The 25,047-nt window shown below is 37.5% G+C and overlaps 3 protein-coding genes and 1 long non-coding RNA gene across 5 annotated transcripts; 1 reads left to right on the top strand and 3 right to left on the bottom strand.

Annotated features, from left to right (window-relative positions):
- Positions 1 to 3,429: 3,429 nt before the first annotated feature.
- Positions 3,430 to 5,329, bottom strand: eslec (eosinophil lineage-specific marker). Its single transcript, XM_027006158.3, has 6 exons — positions 5,226 to 5,329; positions 5,040 to 5,109; positions 4,859 to 4,953; positions 4,630 to 4,764; positions 3,972 to 4,083; positions 3,430 to 3,640 (listed from the first exon to the last, which is right to left on the bottom strand). The coding sequence occupies exons 2-6, from the start codon at positions 5,095 to 5,097 to the stop codon at positions 3,546 to 3,548; spliced, it is 495 nt and encodes a 164-aa protein (XP_026861959.2). The 5' UTR covers positions 5,098 to 5,109; positions 5,226 to 5,329; the 3' UTR covers positions 3,430 to 3,545.
- A 6,213-nt stretch (positions 5,330 to 11,542) lies between these two features.
- On the top strand, positions 11,543 to 15,964 carry fgb (fibrinogen beta chain). 2 transcript variants are annotated; one of them, XM_027006168.3, is made up of 8 exons: positions 11,543 to 11,684; positions 11,773 to 11,790; positions 12,112 to 12,312; positions 13,015 to 13,198; positions 13,612 to 13,953; positions 14,246 to 14,368; positions 14,917 to 15,202; positions 15,337 to 15,964. In XM_027006168.3, exons 1-8 carry the CDS (start codon positions 11,613 to 11,615, stop codon positions 15,566 to 15,568), a joined length of 1,458 nt encoding a protein of 485 aa, XP_026861969.2. In that variant the 5' UTR covers positions 11,543 to 11,612; the 3' UTR covers positions 15,569 to 15,964. The 2 variants fall into 2 exon arrangements, with proteins under 2 accessions (XP_026861969.2, XP_026861970.2); XM_027006169.3 differs by having other exon boundaries at positions 11,550 to 11,684; positions 12,201 to 12,312.
- LOC145652087 (uncharacterized) lies at positions 15,632 to 19,594 on the bottom strand. The gene is made up of 2 exons (XR_014118292.1): positions 19,427 to 19,594; positions 15,632 to 19,217 (listed from the first exon to the last, which is right to left on the bottom strand). It is a non-coding gene; the product is annotated as an uncharacterized LOC145652087 (long non-coding RNA).
- A 1,190-nt stretch (positions 19,595 to 20,784) lies between these two features.
- fga (fibrinogen alpha chain) lies at positions 20,785 to 24,649 on the bottom strand. The gene is made up of 6 exons (XM_027006171.3): positions 24,493 to 24,649; positions 24,162 to 24,281; positions 23,686 to 23,869; positions 23,291 to 23,436; positions 22,014 to 22,905; positions 20,785 to 21,644 (listed from the first exon to the last, which is right to left on the bottom strand). Exons 1-6 carry the CDS (start codon positions 24,622 to 24,624, stop codon positions 20,947 to 20,949), a joined length of 2,172 nt encoding a protein of 723 aa, XP_026861972.3. The 5' UTR covers positions 24,625 to 24,649; the 3' UTR covers positions 20,785 to 20,946.
- Positions 24,650 to 25,047: the final 398 nt, after the last annotated feature.

Below are 25,047 nucleotides of genomic sequence, written 5' to 3'. Positions count from 1 at the left end.
GTGTGTGTGTGTGTGTGTGTGTGTTTTGTGCTCTCTGTCTACCTTGCTTTCTCCCTCCTGTCTGACTCGCTTTCCTGCTCTATTTTCAGCTACAGGCTTGTTGGGGTAAATGACTCATATAGGATGAAAGAATAATATAGGAGGAGATGAGAGGATTTTGGTAGCATGATAAAACCCTTCACCCGTTCATCATGTCATCAAGTTTCTGTATAAATTAAAAACACTGAATTAAATTGTGTGTGATTGATACACATAAATGTCATTGGAGACATGGCAGAAAAATACAAACTGTCTACCGGTTGGTAGTGTCCAATAAGTGTTCTATAATTACATTAGACTAGTTGTTCAATATGGTTATATTGAACAACTAGTCTAATGTAATTATAGGACACTTGTTACTACTGTAGCATAAATTATGTTTTAGAGTGAACATTGTTCTGATTTTTTCTTCCTCTTGATACTATGGAGGTTTGTGAAAGCACAAATATAAAATACAAATTGGCCAAGGTCAAGCAAATTTGTCAATGATCACAGTGGCTGGATATGACTATACTATAAGACAAGACAAGACTTTATTGACTCTATCATGAGAAATTCGATTTCTAAAGCAAAACTGCCAGATACGCCCTGAGCATTACCTGAAAGAAAACTGCAGGAGCTTGCTGTTCTACATCATTCCACTGACTAGCTGCATGGGTTTAATCACAAACCTTTTTTATGTATTACAGAAAGTACTATGTTTATATATTGTACTGTGTTTATGTATTACAGAAAGTTCTATGAAATTTTATACAAAGACAGAAGTCTGAATCTACTGTAGAATAGCCCTCTTTACAGATTCTCTGTTCTTGTGAATCTTGTGTAGAGTGAGCTGGCCCACATGTGTGTGAACAGCCTGGTACCATCACTGCCCTCTGTCTCTGTCTATAACAACTGGAGGACAATGCACAAAGGAGTACTCAGTGGAAGACATAACAGCCCAATGAAGACGTGCCAAATAGTAATATGTCACAGGTTCGAACGATCAGCGCATTAAGAGAGAAAAGGCTGCATGGAGCCCATTCGATGATTTCATATTAAACACGCATGCATGCTGTGTGTTTAATATGAAATTAAACATGTCAAAAGGATGGATGGAAACAATGTATAACCAAACTGGGAACAGTGAACAGAAGTAAGGTACTACTAAAGCTACAAGACAATGATCCAAAGCATACCATAAATTCACCTCAGAACATCTAGATAGAAAAGAACAGCAAGATGTATTAGAGAAAATGACCTTTCCCTGAGTGTCACCAGTTTCACCAATCAGGGGGTGTGCTGAAACGCTCAGAGAGAAAAGAATGTCTGTCAAACAAGCACAAAATAAATTCTAAAGGCTCAGAATGCCATAGCAGCAGAAAATATCTGCTGAAACATCCTGACGCACCTCGGATATGTCAGGCTGTCAAAGCTAAAGGAACATATTTTGATGAGCATGAGTGATTTAAGTGCAAAGCAAAAATAACTGAGAATTTAAGAAACAAATTAAGCAAAAAAACATTAAAAACCAAGAATTGGTTAGTTGAAACCTTATTGCTCTGTGTTAATACACATATTACTGTCTTAAAAATGTATTTCCTTATTTTATTTTTTTTAATATTCATGTGTATTTTAACAAAACCTGTGTTTTGACCTGTAGTACACAAATGCCCTTCAGGTTTTGATTGTTAATCCTTCAGCGTAGAACAACAGGCAGCAATATTTTCTCTATGGGCATTAAAGGGATCAGAAACAAAATATGAAACATTGCAAACTGTTTGTTCATTTCCATACAATACTCAAGTATATGTTTCCAATGACTGTGAGTCTCAAGCTTTTGAATTAGTTAATTAGCTTCATTCACCTAATTTGTCAATGAGTACATTAGATTCATCATTCTGAACATTCAATATTGCAATATAATGAAATATTTTGCATATATTTTGCATGAACACAAATCCTTAGTCTGCTACATCACTCTGCACCATTCATTTAGCAATGTGTGACAAACGGGTGGTGAGGGAGCAGCCTTCTGATGATTAAGCATTTCTCCATGTTGATGGAAACCATGACAACACCATCCAACTGGTCTAACCAAGCAATTTGTGCGAAATATAATTCCTTTGTCACAGCCATCATGATATAACCATTATGAATATAAATGACTAAACAATTGTTTGTAACAACATAAACCTATCAAGAGATATTAAGAAAAGACAAATGTGGAACTGTAAAGAATCAGGATAACATACACACATTCACACACAAGTGTGGATTTTGAGTTGTTCTTGAGGTGGAGGAAACTAGAGAGGTGATAATGGAATGAAATACAGTGCTAACAGAAGCAGACTTTATTTGCCAGCTGTGGAAAATGAAACAGCTTAAATTATTTAAGACTTTATCCAAGAAAAACAGGCTAATATTTCTCAGAAGATGAATTGACCCCTAACTCAGTCAGGCAGGATCAGTCACTGTTGAAGTACTAGGGTTTATTCATTCATGAATTCCAAAGTCTGGAATCAGAATCACATCAAAAAGGAAATAACAAACGTTTTTCAAAACATGTGTGTGTAATACCAGAAGATGGCGTAAAATACTAAAAGATTTGCATTTGGAATACGCTTTGTGAGAACACAAGCCTTCCTCTGCTTTTATATGGTCTTCACACACTTAGCAATCACACTTTAAGGGTATAGAAAAACCCTGGTCCTCCAGTTTATGTTCAAAATGATGAGTAGTTCTAGCAGTTCTCATATTCAGATGCTCCGAAATGGGTCTTAGCTATATGTTATATTATGCACTTGTTTCCTTGTGTGAACTGAAGTGTCTCGTGAACTTTCCATGTACAGGCTAGCCATCAGCTAACAGAAAAGCTAACATAAAACAAAGATTTACATTTGTCACACTGATGCCGTAGGTGATGGATCACATAAGCCAAAAGGTTAATCGTTAGTGAAGTGCAGTTGATTTATTTTTCACCACTATTTACAAGACCATTATTTATCATTTATGCTTTGTTACATTTGAAGTATTTTTTCAACTCATTTACTACTGTTATTATGCAGTAAACAGAACAGGTTAAATCTTAGAAGTGGGTTGTTAATAGTGTTCAGGCTTTAAGGTGAGCATTTGTTCACACTTTTCATATCTGTAAATCAGTTTCCATACGTTTCCATATCTGTTACTGATGATCAAATCTAATGGAACAGAATGTGTCATACAAACTAGCTACATATAAGGATCGGAAAGCAGATAACAAACGTATAGTCAGTTGGCTAGCAATAGTTTAGTGTGCTGACAACCACTGACAACTTAACATTAATGACCAATAAGCATATTGTTTTTTTAAATAAGGTTTTAGCTATTTTTACCTATTTTAGGTGCAAACAGCAAGTCATGAAACTGATATTATTTGAAATTCATGAAAACAAAGCTTTATTAAAAGTTTTTTTTTTTCTAATGCAAGAAAAGTTGTTTGTCAAATGCATTTTTTTGTGATTACAGTTTTGACGACAGGATGACAGTTATTTTGCCATGGGGGGAAACTGAATCTTTGCTTGTTTTTGACACACAGAGTAATGGCCATAACTACAGCGGTCATCATTCCACAGGTGTTCATCTAGAGAATTTCAAAAATCTATTAATTATAGGCATAATCATTGCAAAGAGCATCATTTCATACATGATAGAAAACATTTTTTGTGGAAAAATTTGGTTTCTGAGTGTTTAGGCTGAAGGGTTAAGTGGGTGACTTGTGGGTTTACCTCCATAATTAATTCCTACATATTTCTCCAGCTCTTAGTAGTGACAAGTAATGACAAGAGTATGTTCTTTCTGTGTGCATTCTTCACTCTTAATAATGACAGTAGTGTGTTCTGCAGTTCTTAATAATGGTGAGTGTGTATGAGCACTGTGTATCATTTAAAAAAATGGGGGACTTGTGGGTTTACCTCCAAAGTTCATTTCAACACATTTCTCTGTCCATCCTCCGTTGTTTGGCTCTCCAGAATGCCATGCATCAAAGTCAAACTTGGTACCATCACTCCAAAACCAAATAAAATCCTTGAAAAAAAAAAAACAACAGAAAAAATAATTTAAAAATCTTGTCTTGTAATATATCTAATGAATTATTGTAATAAATGCAGTAAATGTAATAATTGATTTCATAAATTATTTTATGGTAAAAAGTATTTCACCTTTGACCCTGATTTTACTGAGCTGGCAGAAAAGTATTTTGGATTTAGCATTGGCGGGAACAATTCTCTGGAATGGTCCATTTTATGTACTTGTGTAAAATATTTATCTTGTTTATTTATTTATTTCCTTTTTTACCCATACCTTAATCTGCAGACCTAGTTTAATTGTAGTTATAAATAAAGTCCAAAAAAACATGTAGTAATTGTTATTACATTGCACTTAAGAACAATATAACTATGCTCTAAGTGTTACATCAACACAAGATTCAGTTTGTGTTTTCAGGCTTTCATTATTCATTGTCATTATTTTTAATCATTATTTTTACTCTATTCAACAACAACCAAATCCATTTCCTTTGACAAGGAAGGTTGTCAAGGAAGGTTGTCAGTTTAAAGGAGGTCAGTCAGTTACCTGAGGTGCGTCGTGAAGGCCGATCCAGGTACGGTCATACTTTCCAGCCTTACTTTTCACATAGTTCTGGAGGAAATTGTGCGTTTCTTTGTTGTGCACAGATGCAAGGTTGCCCCCCAAGGACAGGCAGTTTTGCTGATGAAATAAAAAGAAAACACTGAGAAGTGTGTATGAAGTTTGCTTGCTATGTAAATTGGGTGCTGACAGATGTGAATTAAAGAGCAGATACCTCGGCCTCAGCCCATGGCTTGGACTCAGCTATGTATTTATAGCAGTATTTTCCAAATTTCTCCCAATCGCTGGGGCACTTTCTTTCAATTCTAACTGTAGCAACACGAAAGCAATTAAAATGAAATTATTAGCATAAGCAACAGCCCAGTATGTTTTTTCAGTATGTTTCATGAATTTACCTGTTTCATATCCATTCAGAGCCAAGATAATGAGGACAAAAACCATGAAAAACTGCATTTTGGGTAAAACCTTTAAAAATACACAGATATAATGTATAATTACAAGAATACTGCTTTGGTTTGGTACAAATAATGCAGGAGTACTGTGAAAATACAGTTCAATGCATGTATTATAAAAAATCATACCAGGGTAGCCACAGTCAATAACACAGCAAGTGAGTATTCCTGCTCCTTTGGTGAAAAGGTTTACCAGCTGAAATAAGGAACCTCCTTTTATACCCGGGCATTCACTTGAAACTATATAGCCAGTAACACAATGCAGCAGTTAAAAAAATCTTGAAAGCATTTCACTCCATATAAGGTAAATATTTTGGTATGGCTGAAAGTTGTTAGCAACATTGGTCAAATTTGACACCATTTTTTTTTTAACTTCCTCTCCTTTCTACCTCTTAGTTTAGTAGGGTGTGGCCAGTGTTCTGGTCAATACCAGCACCATGTTACAGCTCTTCATCTCATTTAAAGTTTGATATACATACAAATTATGAGAGAATCAGCCGAGGTGCAGATTGGAGTAATTTGGCTAAAGCAGCCAAATTAACAATGATGTATATTAAAAACAGAAACCAAGTTGATTGTTTTCACTGACGCTTTACATTGCTTTTTGTCATGTGTGGTAGGTGTACTGGCAGTGACCTGCTGCGCCACTCTTGGGCATCCAGTGCCTACATGTAGTCTGTGGTCCAATGGGCTCCTTCACTAGGTTTTATATCTGACCACAAGCTGTTGCAGTTCCACTGAAGTGCAGCCGACAGTCTAGTCAAGAATATATTGTGTTTGTACACTCACCACCCCCTTTGTTATGATTACATTGCCTCTCTTCATTGTGTATATCTGTCTTATAAGGGTATAATAACATGCTATAACCTGTCTTAAGAGGGTATAATTACACATTACAACCTCTCTGTCGCTGCTCATAATTTGTCAACAACCTTCTGCTTTGTTCATCACTGGATCGTTTCTGACCACAAGACCACTACACGAGCGAATATGAATTGGCTCTAAGCAAATCATTAACACTGAAATACCATTACTGGCCACTATTAGAAAAGCTGTCTTACGCTTACTGTCAACAACTCCTTTAATAGATGCACTTATCTTAAAGGTGCATTATATACATTTGTATGATAATTGTAATTATTGGTATATGTTGTCATGTTGTTATCCACCCACCACACCTTTTACCACTGCTTAATATCTGGCCACAGAACCGTCTCTGACTGGATATCAATCTGGATTATTTGTTTATTTGTCACATACATAGTCATACACAGTATAACTCGCAGTGAAATGGTTTGAGAGTGCTCTGTCCAAACTGAGGAAAAAAACAGGGGTGTATAGGGAAATATATATCTATATATATACAAAATAAATTAACAATGTATGTACAATATATGTATAATATGTTTATATACACAATGTACAATGTATATATGGATATGTATGTACACAATGTACAGTTCCAGCTTACAATTGACATATTTACAGTTACATGGTGGTGGTGGTCCCCACAGTTTATCAGTTTCCCTGATTCAGGGCCTGAATGGCCTGTGGGAAGAAGCTCCTCTTCAGTCTCTCTGTCTTGGTCTTCAGGGAGCGAAAGCGCTTCCCTGACCTCAACAGAGAGAAGAGCCTATTGTTGGGATGGGTGGGGTCCTTCACAATCCTCCTGGCCTTGATCTGGCACTGCTTGTAATAGATGGTCTGCAGGTCAGGAAGTTCCATATGAGTGATGCACTCTGCTGAACGCACCACCGTTTAGAATGGTTGTCTGTCCTGCTTGGTGCTGTTCCCAAACCAGACTGTGATGTTCCCCGTAAGGATGCTCTCGATAGTGCAGGTGTAGAAGGTCCGCAGTACCTTGGAGGGCAGTCTGAAGTCTCTTCAGTCTGAAATCATCAGAAACTCAGCAATGCTTGTGGCATGGTTGTTGGTATTGTTCAGGTATGACTCTATGAGTTATCAACAGGGTTGCTGGAGTTTTTACACATATACATGTTACTGTGGAATTGAGAATGGTCAATCATCCAAAAATAGCCAGACTTTGGCAGTTAGAGAGCTGTTGCTCTTCATCATTTTATTGTTAATCCCTTGCCATAAATGAACAGACACAAACATTTTCTTTATGGAGATGAGAAGCAAAATCCTAAATATTACAAATTGTTTCATCATTTGTATTCACTATGCTAGGATATTTTCATCACTGTGAGTCTTTTGAATGATCTCTGAATATGTGCTATGAAGTGCTAAATCAGTGAATGCCATGTATTTATCCATGGGTGAAATATAGGTGGTGAAGGACAATCAGTTCTGATGTATGAATTCATTCGAGTTCAAATTCTGCCTCTCTCCAGAATGGTTTGTGCTATTCATATTCCAGGTCTTCAGTGATGGTCCATTTCTGACCATTGTTGGCTATTTTTTTATGGCAAACCACTTTGCTTTTCCTAACTTATTGGCTGAATTTAATTTGCCATCGTGAGATATTTGGATTGGGTTTGTTTATACAGAATATTTCCAGTTAGTAAAACATGGCTACTAACCCCAAATAAAAATGTCTGACATATTTCAGGTCATTTGGAGTATTTATCGCTACGTCTCCATATCTTCATAGCTGAAACGTCAAATGAATTCATGCTGTTTCATGGTACAAAATAAGGAAGCATCTTTATTAAGAAATGTGTCGACATTGTGCAGTTTATGTTTTTCATGATGATATGACATTCTTTGTCACCTATAGGTTGCTCTCTTCTTTATTTCATTAAAGTTAAAAATGTATTTGCACAACATTGCACATTTTCACAAAATACAGTACATATTTTCAACTGAATTTCATTCGTTGTGTCTTTTCAAAATAAATAATCCACTCATACCAGTACAAAAGTGTTTCAGTGTTGCTAATTTGCTGATGTATTATAGCCTGTGAATGTACATCTGCACAATGCATCTATGATCTATGAGATAAGTGGACTTAATATACTGGATATTCTGATTCATATATATAAATATTGTACATACTACATTTAGTAAAGTGTAATAAGAGCTTAGAAGATTGAAAGCTGTGGCCTGGGTCAGTTCAGGATTTCATAATCCACGTAACAAAAAATGAAATCTTGTGCAACTACATAAAGTCAACTTCAACAGTTTTACACAAGACTGTAGCTAAAAGGCCATAAATCTACATCTTAGTGTTTGATATCAGTGTAACATATCTGCAGTCATTGAGTTTCCTCCCTCTGAGGTCCACTCAAGTGGAAATAAAGTTCAATTTCCTTTCTATCCCCATCCTGGGAATGCCTTCATATGTTGCTATTGATATTAGGTAAGGGTGTAGATTAGGTAAAATTGTAAATCTGGGGGTCCATGGGCATTAAGATTTATGGTAAATTTGGATGTTATGATGTTCACCTTTCTTTTGTCACTCAAGTTTGTTGACTGAGCATAGCGGAGTGCTGATGTTCCAGGGTGCCCTCATGCATATGTTTCCTTCTGGCTCTTTCCTTTTAGCTGTGCTCCCATAGCTAGATCTACCGGAGTCCATCATTGCACATTATAGTTCCCTAATTTATACATAGTCATCCCTGGACATGCCTAATCTAGTCTCTCTTTCTGCAGAGGAACACCTACCCATGATGTCATGATGTTACTGAGCCTCAACCCGTGGCACCTGCCATGGCTACTCCTACCACCCTCTGATGTGCCCTGTTGTAGCCCATCACACCTCTACCACAGCCAACTACTTCTGCCCTTAATGGACGTTCTCTTGAGGGATGGGTCACAGACACATGTGCACCTTCGGGACAAGACTAGGACCTCTGGAAAGTTAGACTAGATACGAATTGCTTGTTTTTTCATTTATTTTTCTCTTAAAATTGTTATTATTGTGGTGACCATTGTCGGCCAGAGGAGGATGGGTCCCCCCCCTTTGAGTTTTGGTTCTTGTCAAGGTTTCTTCCTCATGCTCTAGGGAGTTTTTCTTTGCCACTGTTGCCCTTGGCTTGCTTACTGGGGGCTTGGACTTGGACATTTGTAAAGCTGCTTTGTGACAACATCTGTTGTAAAAAGTGCTATAAAAATACATTTGATTTGATATTGCACTATTTAGGAAAGTAGCTCTGAAGTGCAATGAAATTTTAAGAAAACTGGCATTGCAGACTATTTGACTGTCTTTCCTTCTTTCATTTACCAAGGTTACTTTGTGGTCATGAACCAAATAAATCAATATTTGCTCAATTTATTTTTAAGGCATGTATTAACATTTGAGGCCTACTTAAATCCATGTAGCACATCCAAATAATTTAAACTTTTTTACATAGATATAGGTTGTACTACTGTGCAAAATATGTCCCTGTGACAGTTTGAATGAAGGGACAAGACATACTTGAGTTCTTTGGACTTGCTAGACATGCATACTTAGGAAAGACTGGAGCCACCTGTGTGCTTAAATAACTTGAGTGTACCAAGGTGCAGGTGTATGTGATGATCAATAAGTGGACGATTGGTAGAAGGGCTGGTTAGACAGGTTGGAGGTGTCTGATTGGATGGGTGATAGAGACGTGTGTTTTGTGGGTGATTGAGTATGAGTATGAGTATGTGTTTGACTAGGTGTGGGCTGGAGAATGGCTAACATTTTAGTGGTAATCAAAATAATCCTTCAAGCAGTGGTTTGAGGAGTACTGTAAGAAAGTCTCAGTAAGCTCTTTTGTTCATGGCTCCTTGCTTTTAACCTATTAACACAAATGCCTCAGACATTCCAGTAATGACCTTGGATTCTGTGTATGCCCTTGAGTTTTATTTATAAGCCCATCACTGTGAGTTAGGAGTGAGTTCGTGATCTCTGAACCGCAGGAGAACACTGCATTTCCTTTTATTTGTAGCTACTATGGTTTAAATCATGGATCATAGCTTTTATAGACTTGTCTAGATCTTGAGAGAGTTTATACAGATCATCTGCACAGACAAGGAGACTGCTTTTAAAAACCTTACCATACACACTACTGTAAAAGTCATTGGTTTAGCAACATCAAAAGATTCATTTTGTTTCCCATGTTGTGTGACATGATGAATAAACCACTGTTTATGTTTTTTTTGTGGCATATGGCATTTTAACAATTTCAAGCACCAAGCAATGAACCAACAAGATTAGCTTTGTCCGATACATCTGAGAATATCATATTACATGCTAACTGCAGAACTGTAAAAAAACAACAAAAAAAAAACTGAAAGTATGAAAACAATGTGCGCAGATTTAAAATGATTCAGAAGTGGATTATTCCAAGTTTATGAGTACTCAACATTAATTATAAACAATCAGAACTGTGCTGGTTGAATTCTGTTTTATTTGATCTTTGATATGTAGCTGGTGCTGTAGTTCATCTAAAACCGCTGCTTGTGTTCTGCCATCTCATGGTACTCTATACTGAGAAATGGCATCAAACTGATGATTCAGCAAGTGATTCAGTGTGTTTTGTGTGGTCACTGTGTTCATCCGATAAAGGTTCAACCATTTACCACCCACACCTTAGACTAAGAATCAAGGAGAAAAACAAAGTGTACACTTTGTACCCACCAATAATGGTGTCTGCATGCACACGTTTGCACTAGACAATTCTGGTGAACCTAATTCCAAATGAATTTGTATATCATTAAAGTATCATTTGCATATCATTAAATATTTTGCATATCACTAAAGTACATTCTTTTCTGGTATTAACACCTAAATAACATCCGTCAGCCATGACCGGCCACACTTGCGCAAACATTGGAGCATGACACTTTGAGCTTTAGGAATTTTCCTAAAACAAAAAATCATACAGCTAAATGTTTTATAGCATTTTTTCTTGTATAGGCTCCATTTTGGCAAAGACCAACAGACTCGATTATTATTATTATTATTATTATTATTATTATTATTATATGTAACAAAATTCCTAAAAAAAGGGAAATATAATATATATATATCAGTGATAGATAAAAATGTCACTAAAATTCTGTCCAATTTGATTATTACAGCTTGCAAACAAAGTTCTTGTTTTGCCTATTAATTATTTTAAAATGTATAAAAATGAAATACATTTTTGCTTAACAAAGTAGTTAAAGTTATGTCATTTGCAACTTGATAATGCAGCAAAGTAGTCTCTGTTTAGCATAAAATGAGCAGAATAATTAATATTTTTCACACCACTGCAGGTTCCCTCACTGTTTTCCCTCTGAATGTACAATTCAAATTATTACAAATTAGTCAATGTGCATAATTGTGCTGCTTTCAACTTGCAACATAGAACATCTATGTTGCCACATTTCCCAAAAATGATTCTCTAAGTGTTTGCTGATACTAAGATCTCTTGAGTTAATGAATACCCAACATGCCCTTCAGTCAATCCTATAACAGTGCAGGATTAACATGTGGGAGGTTTGGAGGGGGCCATGGGATATAAATGCAGGAAGTGTAGTACTGAGGGATGTACTAAGAATAAGTGGGGCCACAGTCAGTGTCTGAGTGCCTTGCTTTCCAGAATGAAGTTCCTCCTATTGCTCTGTCTATGTGTGAGTGGAGCGCTCACTCAGGATTATGATGATTACAATTCGGTATGTGGATTCACATGTATTTATTTTCCCATTTCTGTATGGTCTGAATAAAAAAGCAGTTATTTGACCTGTTCTCTCTCTGTTGCAGGAGTCAAAAACACTACCGGTAAGTCTTCTTTTTTTCCTTGGGACCTGTGATCAAAATAAAATTAAATTAAAGACTGTAATGAGTAATTCAACAGTTCTAAAGTTCTTATGAGGAAGGTCATGGTAAATGTTAGAGTAACTGGTATAGTAGTGTTTGAAATTCAAAAGAAAACATGAAGGCTCAGAATTGAGCACAGTGCTGTAAACCTCCAAGAAACAGAAATGTCCTAATTTAAAAAGGGATTTAACTACAAAATATACTCACAAAGAATGTTCACGGACTGTCCAACACTTTGCAAACTCAGACCCTCTAAAAGACTTTGGTGATTGTCTTCTTTAGCCCAAAGAAGACGTAGATCCCCGAGGTCATCGACCTGTTTCCAGGGGCCGTGAGATTTACATACCTGTTGTGGCTCCACCCCCAATTAGTGGAGGCAGCCGTTATTCAGCACGACCAACTGACACCCCATTGAGAGGTGCTCAAGAGGAACCAGAGGAGCAGCCAGACAGTGGTGGATGCACCCACGCTTCAGAGTCAATGGTAAAGGCTATGTTCCAGTCTAACAATTAAATATGAGTACCAAATAGATACACAAACTCACATTTATGCAAAAGAACATTTTGTTCATTTGTTTGGCCTTGTCTGATTCACAAATTCAAGTTGGTCAAATCAGCGGTATTTATGTACTTATGGTGATAGACAGGTCAATGCTGCCCCTTAGCAAAAAGATTAAGTATACTATAAAAACTATACTATAAACATTTAATGGTCCTACTTTTCTTATTATTGAAGGAGATACTGCCTAATCTATTGTAAAGTGACCAGTTAATATGACTGCTAATTATACCTAATCCAGTTACAGAGTCCCTTGAGGAATGTAGGATAAGCTTCCTTAAGAGTTTCTTATTAAAGGATATATTTTCATTGGAACACTGCTTGCCAAGTCCCTTACACAAGATTACATTGACATAATGAAACTTATAAATACAATAAAAACAGTATTTGTTACACAAGATTACACTGACATGTTAATACTTCCAATGTAAATTTAATACAACCACAACTTTTCTACCTTTTCCTATCGTATATAATTCACCAAACCCTGGTCATGAGATCAGCAAACCAACACACTATATCCATCTAAAACAAAGTATTGTGAAGATGTGGTTAGTGGAATGGGATTGGTGGAAGGTCAGTGACCACTGTTCATACTGGTTTGACTTCTTGTTGTTCTCCCTGTAGGGGGTGCTGTGCCCTACAGGCTGTGAGCTGAAAGTAGCTCTGCAGAAACAGGAGCGGAGTGTTAAGCCCACCGTGGCTCAGCTGAAGAAAGACGTGGAGTCTCTGTCCCACACCTCAAACTCTGTCTTCAGATATGTGGTGGACATGACTGCAGAGGTCACAGAGAGACAGAGAATAAGCAGTGGTAAGAGCACATCAGAATTAGACATGAACTCACACAAGAGTATGTTAGCATTAAATTAGAAGGTCGATCAGTTGTAAATATTAAATATTATTATAAACTCGGTCCAAATAGTTCTTTCCTTTTAATGTTGAGTTCATGTATGAATGTGAAGCGCCTTTCTCCAAAGCCAACTTAAAGGCTATTCAAGTTAATAAAAGCAGCAGTTAAAAGTTCCATGATTACACATACTATATTGGTTCAAAATGAATTACCAACAATTTGCATATTTTTTTTACCAATTTATTAATGTTTGGTTTTATGTAAAACCAATTATTAATTATCCTTATGTCAGATGAAGTCCATAATGATCTGGAAGTTTGGTCCATTTCCTTTGGACATAGACATACATGTGAACCTTTTCTCTACACCCTTAGGTAATGACCAGCTGTCTAATCAGTACACAAATGACCTAGAGACTCAGCATGTCTTTGTAAAGGAGACTGTAGACATCACATTTCCTCAGAATATTAAAATTCTTCAGTCTGTACTGGAAAAAATCAGAGACAAGATCCAGCGGCTAGAAAAAGCCATAGCGGCTCAGAAAGACAAATGCGCAGAGCCGTGTACAGTCTCCTGCCCTATTCCTGTGGTGTCCGGGAAAGACTGTGAGGACATCATCCGCAAAGGAGGCACCACATCAGAGATGTACCTGGTGCGGCCAGAAAGCTCACAGCCGCCATACAAGATCTACTGTGATCAGGAGACCGAAAGAGGAGGTGCTTGTGCTTTTGTTGTCTTTGCGGATGCCTTTATACAGAGTGCATTAGAACAGAGGAAAAGAGCTTTAAGAAAACACCTCCAGTTGTTAGATTTGCGGTTTATGCATTTGGCATTGCAGCTAATCACTGGCACCAAATGAGCACCATATATTTTTCAAGTTTCAAGTTTCAAGTTTGGTTTATTTGTCACATACATAGTCATACATAATATAACTCGCACTGTCTATTGTAAAAGTATTCTCTAGGAGAGTTGAAAAGATGTAGGTTCCTAACCATTCCTTTTTCCCAGGCTGGCTGCTTATTCAGAGTCGTCTGGATGGTAGCGTGGACTTTGGCAGGCGCTGGGATGAATACAAGAGAGGTTTTGGAAACATTGCCTTTGATAAGGGGAAAGGTCACTGCAACACTCCTGGTAAGGTGATTGTAAACTTGTAAAGTCATAGTCTGTTAAGCATCATACTATAGCAGAGAAAACTAGGTAGAAGACATTCCTACTTCAGAAATAAACTTTGTTTTTAACAACAAAGCCTTTAACAAGGCTGACATACAACTGACCCAAGCAAACAAGGATTGAACTAATAGGGAAACTGGAGATAGCTATCTAAAAGAGACACACACACATAAGGAGGGTAATACATTGCCAAACACCAATTTAACCAAAAAGGGCACAACTACCTAAAATAAACACATGCACACACACATTACCTGGATCAACTGTTGAAAACATTTTCAACTACTTTACAGTCAGCTTGGAGGTGCATGGCATTCTGGGAGTTCTAGCTGTGCCCTCCTTGCTCTATCATTGGCCAGTGGCAGACACAACACTACTGCATGATTTAGTTTGCTCAATCTTTCAGTTTACCAGCAGTTCATTTGCTAAATTTGTAAATGTCTGCGTTATTATACATCACTTTTTCCCCTCCATATTTCATTAAGTTTCACTTCTGCTTTGCTCTTTAGGTGAGTACTGGCTGGGTAATGACCGTATCAGTCAGCTCACCAAGATGGGCCCTACTGAAATCCTGATTGAGATGCAAGACTGGACAGGTGTTAAGACAAAGGTACAGTATCAGCAGTTCACCGTGCAAGGGGAGTCCACAAATTACATCCTGGCTGTGGGCAAGTACTCAGGGACAGCTGGAAACACACTGTTGGAAGGGGCAACAGAGCTCCAAGGTGAAAATCGCACCATGACTATCCATAATGGCATGATGTTCAGCACCTTTGACAGAGACAATGACAGATGGTGAGCACTGCTTGCTTTACATAATGTCCTGGGAATACAGAAATATATTTATGGAGACATAATCCACATCTTCACAAGAGTGAAGTGTGTATGTCAAAACAAACACTGATATATCTCAATTTTTGTTTATATAGGGTTCCTGGTGATCCTTCAAAGCAATGTTCAAAAGAGGATGGTGGTGGTTGGTGGTACAATTCATGCCACTCGGCCAATCCTAATGGCCGATACTACTGGGGGGGCTCCTATACAAAACACATGGCCAAACATGGAACAGACGATGGTATAGTGTGGATGAACTGGAAGGGCTCATGGTATTCCCTCAAGGCCATCAGCATGAAGATCAGACCATATTTTGTTCAGAGATAAAGTGAACACACAGACAAATCTACACACACTCACATATGCATGCATGCTACTGTTTTAAAAGAATAAAACAAAAGGTACAATGAGATGCTTTTAGAGTGACCATGTCTGTCCTTAAGTTTTTGTTTTTCCTCATAATGCTAGGAATGTTAGAATAAATTACATAGCCAAAAGGTAAGAAGAAAGTAAATTGTGGCATCAGTAACAATGTTGTGTTACGATCACAAAAAATCTTTGGTTGTTTAAAAGTTTCTGTGGAGCTTTATAAAATTATTTATGCACAGTATTTTTGGTTTTAAAAGAGAATAAAATGTGATCTCAGTATATATGCAAAAACAGACAAAACCTGAAGAATACATATGGTCTACAAAGTACTCATTAAAGTTACCCTACAATGAGTTTTCATCTTCAGTTGTGTTTTATTATTACACGCATACACAGATATTTATATGTTCGGTAACAGTGGTAGCCTAGTGGGTTTTGGGCAACCAGTTGGAGGGTTGTTTGTTTGAATCATTCTGCTGTCAGCTCCAGGGGCAGTGTACACTGGCTGACCCTGCACTCTGACCCCAGCTTTTAAAGAAGCTGGGATATGTGAAGACTGCATTTTGTTGCCTTGTACTGAGCTATGACAATAAACTGAATCTTAATCTTAATATCTATAATATCCAGAACACATAGCATAAAACAGTAAACACTGGAAAAAACACACACACAAAAAAAAAATCACATTTCCCCCTGTTAATAAGACTATTTAGTCAATATTATTCTTCTGTACTGTAAAGTTCTTAAAATCAGATCTTGTACAGCAACAGGAGTTCAGCAAGCTTGAATAGCATGCAGACACAATGTAATTTAACAAGGCTCAGCCACACTTACAGTTTTCAGAGGAACCTTCCTACATTAAAGTAAGCCCTTGACCCATGTGGAACCTTGCAAGCTGCAAGTCTGAAATCATAAATGAACAAGCAATAAACAATTAACAAGCAATAAACAATTAATGAATTCCCATAGCAGAGTCTGAAATCCACCACTCAGAAGACATGAATTGCACCAAGCAGGAAAGACGGGCTCTTCAGAGAGTAGTGAATTCAGCTGAGTATATCATTCAGACTTTCTGACCTGCTGTTTCCTGACCTCCAGACAATCTACTACAACCAGTGCTGGATCAAGAACCGGAAGTTTGTGAAGGACCCCAGCTATCCCAACAATGGACTATTTTCTCTGTGTTGAGGTCAGGGAAGTGCTTCTGCTCCCTGAAGGCAAACACATAGAGGATGAGGAGGACCTTCATCAGGCTATACAGGCTCTGAACCATGGCAGCAACTAGAAGCAACCTCACACACACACACACACACACACACAGTCAACTATGCTTATCTTTACACTGCACACTACTGCCAATTTCTATATTTCTATATTGTTTATATTTAGTATACATTACAATTATATTCAGCTTTTTGAATTGTAGCCAATGTTCCTGACCATTACAATTGTGCATGAATTTCTTTACAGAATGCCAGAACTTCACACATAAAACATATTCTGAGCCAGCAAAGCTGTGAGGAGTCAAACTGGTCCACCAAAACTTGATTATTTTCTAACCTGCTCCGCCTAAATCTTTAATCATGTGCGTCATTCATAGCAATGAAAAATTGTCATTTGTATTTTTAACATACAAATGAATAACTAAGACAAAACCAGATAGCAAAAATATCAAAGGTTACAAAAGAACTTGACATTAATTTGTCTTCTTACCATGATTACCAAGATTATGCTGCTGCACCACTGTCATTAATTTATACGTCTAAAATTAAATACTCAAGCACTTTATTTATTTGCTTTTTATTCTATGGTTTGGTTGCAGTGAGGTTAAAATTGTTTGGTTTATGATAGCACTCTTGAAGATAAAATTTAGAATCAATCCAGTGTTAAAACCTAGCTTTGCTTGGTATTAAACTAAACACTGTTGGCTTTAGCAAGAACTCATTGCTATGAGTGCATGTCTAAGCCCTGCATATCCATATATCTGACCCCTGACCACCTGAAACTAGACTAAAGTTATTTAACCCCATAACAATTACAGTCAGCAAACAATTACAGCAAACAATTACAGTCAGATTAATAAAATTATGTTAAAGGATATAATAATTAATTATTATTCATTATTAGTATTAATAATTATTAATTAATACCTTTTATTAGTAGTGAAGACAAGATAGGTTAAAACAGAAAAGAAAATAGTAGTAGATAGCTTCACATAAACTCTGAATTCTGCAAAATTGGCTTTTATGCTTCTGTTGACATCATGGATTTTAGCTCATTATTTAGGCACACTGGTTAAGAAGATCTACTCAGGTATTAAAGTAATCCTATTTATTTCACTATGCTACTTGTGCAACATAATAGTGATTATGTAGTTTCAGTACAATAGTACCGATAGACCAGAGCCCTCACAGTAAGATCCGATTGTATTCATTATTGATTTCACATTTCATAACCATTTCATAGGGCAACTCTGTACTCAGGGTGACCCCCTGATATCAGTGCAGACTACGTACACTCCTGATACTGGCCAGCACCAACTTCATGCCAAAAAAGCAAATATATAAAGATGCAATACCAATAACAATAATAATATTAATAATAATGTGGGTCATTTCTGTTTTCAATACAATTACATTTGTTAATTTTGATTTTGCATTCATATTCTATAGATAAATTCTGTACTGCCTCACTGGGAGATATATACAATAAAGCCAAGTTTTAAAGCATTTTTTTTCTCTCTTTTTGGTAGTTTTGGAACTTGGACAACATTGTCCAAATTCAAACCCCCCCCACCCCCATGCCATCCGCTACACAGCCACATCCACAAACACACACAGTTATTAGAGATCCTAGCTTTTACACTGATTAACCCCATCAGTCTTTTTCACAAAATGCGTTTCTATATCGTAACAGTGCAGTAGCTTTTTTTATTTAGTTAATATGATTGTTTTCACATCTATGTCCTAATTTTGCTCCACTCCCCTTTGAGTTTTGTCCTTAATGCATTACTGCATATATATATAAAATGCTGCATCAAAGTCATTTAATTACACTTATTATCTGTCACCAAGGGGGAAAAAAATTGTTGGATAATTATATGTCATGGAATGCAATAAGATTTATGATATAGATGTTCATAAATAAATATAATATATAATAAATACAATATAATAAATGCAGCTCTTGTGACCTTTCTTCTTATCTAGCCTCCTTACAAATCAGATAGCAAGCATTTTAGCCCTTATGCAGTGACCCACTGAGCTTAAATCAAATAAAGTCTACGATTTTGTATGTCTGTCAGAATTCATATATCTTCTAGGAGCTTATCCATAACCACCTGGTTTTGTTCAATATCCTCAAACTTTGTTAGGAGCTTTGAACGGACAAAAGGTATTTTTCGATATTCAAGAGATATGGGTGGTTGAACAATAGGTTGCAGTCGCAATTCCTGGTTCCTATAGATTGTGTTTTGCTTTGCTGCCAAGCTCAGGTCATATTTAGCCATCTTGTCCTCTATGGCTTTGAAGACCTTATGATCAGTGTGAAGGTCAAAGGTTTGTTTGCATGATCCTTTGCATGCACGGACTTTGATGACGATGTCCACCTATGTCCAAAACCCAAGACACAAATCAAATCAACCAAAAGTTATATTTTAACTTTGAGTAAATAAGAAAAACATTGACATGGACAATTTCACTAAAGGTTAGTAAAAATTTACATAACGAGATTATAAAACCAAACTTTTAAAGCCATATTTATATTACAAATGGCAAACTTGTCCAGGGATATGTCATCCAAAATTGAACCTCATACCTCACTGTGGTGCATTTCAGTTATTTGTTCTAGTATTTGACTGTGGGACCTCTGTAGTTTTCTGGCGAGCTCTGTGGACTTCTCCCATAACAGTGTTAGATTCCTGTGAAGTCTCTCAGCAACTTCAGCATATCTCAGTTCTGCCACTGCAAACGAAATCAACTTTGATTTCAGTCAAAACTGTGAATGAAACGTTGGATTCATTTAAAGCAAGTACATTTTTAGAGTAAATATTTGTACAATTTGATTTTAGTATTTTTGTCAAATAGTAATAAGACCACAAAAATATTTACATACTGTATGTTTTGACAATAATTTTTCTTTGTGCTGTGTAGAACTGTGCACTTTTAAGCACTGTAGATGAAGATGCCCTCTGGTATTGATGAGTCTTTTCACATATTTGATTGAGCTGTTCAGAAATATCTTCCTCTGTCTTATCAATAAGGCCCTGAAGATGACAGCTTGATGAGCACTTATTTCCCTGGAGACAAAGTCCATGACAACATATACCTCCAGTCAGTACAGTCAATACAGGAATTATGTTACAAATGCTAATTTATAAACTCCATCATGAAGAGAGTATAAAATAACAATATTTTAAGGCATTTACTTATTTAAATCCATCTATTTATTTATTGTATTTTAAACAGTGTGATATTTAAATAAAGGCCATATCTTATATAATTTATGCATTTACAGAATATATATATATCCAGCAGAATGTATACTTGCCTGTGAAACAATGCGAAAATAACGTATATGTGCCTTTAATTTTGTAAATATTTTCAAACTTTATTTTAATTAGGCAAGTCAGTAAGAACATATTCTTATTTACAATAACAGCCTGCCAAGCAGCAGTGGCTACTTCAGAGAAAATTATATTTTTTAACAACAAGATAAATATATAAACAAATGAAGTGAACATTTTTTAATGGGCAAAGGTTAGCTAAGCATTGACTTTAGCACTCTTATGGTCAGACATTTGATAAATATGGACCCTGATTTTATTGGAACATCACTGTGTAAACTCACCACCTCCTCGTCAATACACATGGAGTACTTGTTCGCTGGACACTGTCCAAGTTTTTCTGGTGCCCATAGGGATTGTGTCATTTTGGAGAATGAACTAGAGTTCAATACAGAGTTAACTCTGTAACTGTGAAGTGTTTGGTGAGGTGTACCCAACTGTATTCAAATGTTCATAAATGCTACACCATAAAACCATAGTGGTAAGGACCAGAGGTAAAATATATTTTTTGATGCATAACTTCATATTGTGTGAAGCTTCACATTTAGTGTGTGTCACTTTAGACAATGTGTGAGTGACGGTGTTTTCAAAGTAAAGAAATTAAGCAAAGTGAAGTGAACACATTCTTTATTGAAAACATGGGGTCATTTTGTTTTGTGACATTTTACATAAACATATTGTACATTCACTTTTTCATTTGAAACATAGCAACAGATGTATTTTAACTTCTATCATTCTTACAGATCTCCAGGTCTTGTTCACCTTGCATTTCTTATACTGGCCTTATTTTCATTCTAACCACTTTAAGGGAATAATCAGCTGGTCTGAAAGGCAACCACACAATGCCATTCTCTATCTCATAAGGGACATTGCTTCCAGGATCATACTGCCCACCCTTATAGTAAACCCCATTAAGGTTGGCTGACTGGCAGTTGTTGTACCACCAGCCACCTCCATACATCTCAGCACAATTCTCCTCCCACTTGTCATTGTCCCTATCGAAGGTACTAAACTTCATACCTGCGTGTGAGAGGAAAGAACCCATGTTATCATGTCCCTTCACCAGCGCATCCCCTGCATCTCCCTCATAAGATGACACGCTTAGCAGGAAACCTTCCGCTTCGGGGCCCACTCTGACAATGTACTCAGCGTAAACCTCCTTATCCTGCCAGTCCTGTAGCTCCACCCTCAGCACAGTATCATTCTGAGTGAGGAGATGCAGGTGGCGGTTCCCGAGCCAGAGCTCACCCCTCCCTGACCCATCCACCTTTCCGAAGCCTGTCCGGTACTCTTCCCATGTTCGATTGAAGTTAACTGACCCGTCTTCCCTCTGCTGGACCAGAGCCCAGCCCCCCAGCCCCGTGGCCTGGTCACAGTAAACCTCCACTACCTTGTCGGAGGCTGCCGGCTTTACTTTGAACAGGCCGCTCTGACCACCCTTGGCATGGTGCTGCAGGATATCAACACAATCTGAAAAAAGATTACACACCTGCTGATTAGCGCAAAGATGCACAGCAAACTATTTTTTGTTCCCTTATATGTAAGAGGACGTCTGCATTGAGGCCTTCATTAACCATTTTTCACTGAAACCTGTTTCTTTCAAAATTTCACAACTGTTTCATTAAAAAAATAAATGTACTCATTGCAGTCACTGACCCAATATGACTCTCTTTCAAATATATGTTGGCTGTAAATAACTTATTTTTTTGAAATTATAGCACATTTGTAACAGAAGCTGTAACAGAATGGTCTTCTTAATAACTATTAAAAACATTCATTTCTTTTAAAAATGGTTCACTTGTACATATGTTGGTAGAGATGAGTGTCACTCAAGTGTACCTCCTCCAACAAAATCAGCCTTGCGCTCAGTGCGGGACTTCAGACTTCGTGCGTGGATGTCAGGAAAGTCGTCCTCCACCTCGCCATGCAAAAATGCCCCTAGGTCATCCCCAAAAACACCAGGCTGCGGGGTGACCAGGACTGTCTTAGAGGTGAAGCTTTTGCTTCCACTACTCATAATGGTTTTGGAGGAAGAGGAGGAGGAAGATGAGAATTTACGATCCTGGCTAGTAGTGCCTAAGCCTTGAAAGAATTCTCCACCCAACCCACCCAGGTCTGCATCACCGCGGGTCAATGTGGTGATGGACCTTGAGTCTCCACCAATGACTCTCACAGTAAAGTCATCACGAGAGAGATCTTTACCCTCCTTGGCTGCAGTCAGAATGTCTTTGTCAGTAATGTCCAAGTCCTTGATGGCTTCACACTCAGGCCCAGTGCCACCAACTAATTCATACTTTTCCTGGATGCCGTCCTTGGTTTCTGTCACCACCTTCCGCAGCGTCTTGGTGCAGGTCACAGTCGTGGTGGTTACTTTTGAGGAAGAGGAGGATGTGCTCATACCTGTCGTGCCCTTGCTGACAGTGGCAGCCGAACCCGTTGAGGATCCCACAGACTCCAGAGAGAGCTGCAACTGGCCCACGTCAGGGAAGATTGCCTGCTTTTGCTCTGCCCGTTCCCCCCCAGATTTGTAGATGGAGGGCAAGATCAAGTCCTTCAAGGGCTTACTCTTCATGACTTTCAGAGTGCTGACGGTCTCCACACTCTGCGTGCGAATGGAGTCCAGGCGGTCCATCTGTTTGTCCAGGGCCACGTAGCTCTCCTTATCTACAGAGAACTCAGCGTACCTGGCACAAGATCCCTTGCAGCTGCGCAGCTTGATGTCAATGTCAACCTGTAGCAGGAGTGAAGTGGTTCGTGAGTGTAAAGATTTTGGCCTTGGTGGAACAGGCTCCCCTGCTTCAGCCAAAGCATTACAGCATTTGGAAATCTAGGTTTCAATTTCAAAGGAAACTTTGAGTAGATGGTGGTAAAAAAATAATTTGGCTAAATGATCAAAGCCTCAATTAATGGTGTAGGGACCCTGGTACTCAACAAGAACCACACTGTACATTAAAATCTAATCAATCACCGATGAACTTTGCTCTTTAAGAGTGAGGATAACCTAAACTAAGTACATGGATACATATTAGGAAAAGAACTAAAAGAGATTCTGATATTCTATTCTGCTCTGTTTGTGGATTTTACTAATGTGGAAACTTTGCCTTCATTTGTCTCACCTCTAGGCGCTGCATGGTAATGACCTGGTCTTTGACATGAGCCTTCAGGGCTTCTAGCATCTTGATCTGACGGTCAATTTTAATCTTCATCTCGACAATCCTCTGCCTCAGCTGTTCAGCCAAACTGGCATATCTGCTGTCAGTATCTAAAAGAAAAAGACAGCAATACCAATTTCTTGTTCTTCTTTTGAGTTTCTCTTCAGTTTATATTGTGAATAGCTTAACATTTGCATAAAGCAGTACTTGCTAAATTCAGTCATTTAAAAATACATTTATTTAACTGGATTAATAAAATTACAACAATTAAAGAAAATGTAATGCAACTGAACTAAATCCAATTTGTTATACAACAAATTAAGTTACATTGTCAGATAGGCAGGAATGTAATTATGTACCTGAACCGGAAACAAGGCGCTCTCTCAGATAGTTGTGGGTTTCTTTGGATACCTGGTCAGCAGATCGATGCATTTTTCTTCCCTCATCCAGCAGTTTACGAATCTTGTCGATCTTGCTGGTCAGCTCACCATCAGTCTTTTCCAGTAGTCCTTGTATACGGCAGCCAGATGGACACTTTCTACCCTAGGTTGGACATATGGGCATGAACCAGGATGCTGCAAATGTATTATTCTTCATTTTTAGGTTTTATTTTCTTGTTTCATTACATTGTATTTTTTCATTTTTAATGCTATTTATTCATTTATTTATTTAGAGAGGGGGCATTACAGTTCAACTGTACAACATTATTGTGATGCATCTCCAAGCTCAATCATCATTGACGGCAACTGTTCCAACATCATTCTGGAACTGAAAAACCAAGCTGTGGAGTTTGGGGTGATAAAGACAACAGGTATGATACAATCATAGTATGTACCCAGTCATCATCTGTGCAGATCGGCCATTCTTTTTCTGTAACACAGCTGTCAGCCTTGTAGCCATGCTCAACTGGACGGGCACCTCTTGGGTCCACAACTTTAGGCTGTGTCTCGTCCGACTGGAACACCAAATGTGTAACTCAGCAAACTCTGTCTATGAACATGGTCACTGAATACTATCACTTCTTATTTTTTTATTTTCAATTTTTTTTGTTATTATTATTATCATTATTATTAATTACTATATGTTGTTGTTATTATTAGCATTAATATTATTCTTATATAGGCCTAAATAAAGTGCAGGACAGTAGATGGATGTTATATACTTACCAAGGCTGTGGACAGGACTATACATAGGTAGAGAAACGAATACTGAAGCTTCATCTTTCGTGTCTCTGTGTGGACAACTGACTCTTCCCACTCACAACACATCAAATATGAATCCTTCTGGTTGATCAACATCCTGACTCATTATTGACCAGCCCTAGTTACTAAACTCGTAACATTGACATTCTGTGAATGATTGACAATCATGCGCAACATTTTGCTGAACTTTTGGGGGACTGTTGAGCAGAGTATTGGAGTTATACAGCTTGTAAGACCTGGCCCATTTCCAGAGAGATAGAGAGAGTGTGAGTGACACAAAGGTTATGTTCTAGCCTGGAAAACGTATGATTCAACAAGCAACTTATTACACAATAGAAGGTCTTGGACATACGGGAAACAAACCTGACACACTGTGTATATATTTTTTTCAGTATGGGATAAAAACTTACTATCAGTGGTCTAAACTAGTGAATAACAAAAATCCTTCTTGAAATTCACATTTTTTTAAAGTAGCATAACAATAACTTGAAGATATTTAAAATACACTGTTTCCATTAA

This window comes from Electrophorus electricus, chromosome 18, assembly GCF_041902795.1.
Source record: "Electrophorus electricus isolate QZ-2024a chromosome 18, ASM4190279v1, whole genome shotgun sequence".
NCBI classification, from domain to species: domain Eukaryota; kingdom Metazoa; phylum Chordata; class Actinopteri; order Gymnotiformes; family Gymnotidae; genus Electrophorus; species Electrophorus electricus.
Note: the sequence above shows the minus strand (reverse complement) of the source record. Positions and strands in the feature narration are given on the sequence as shown.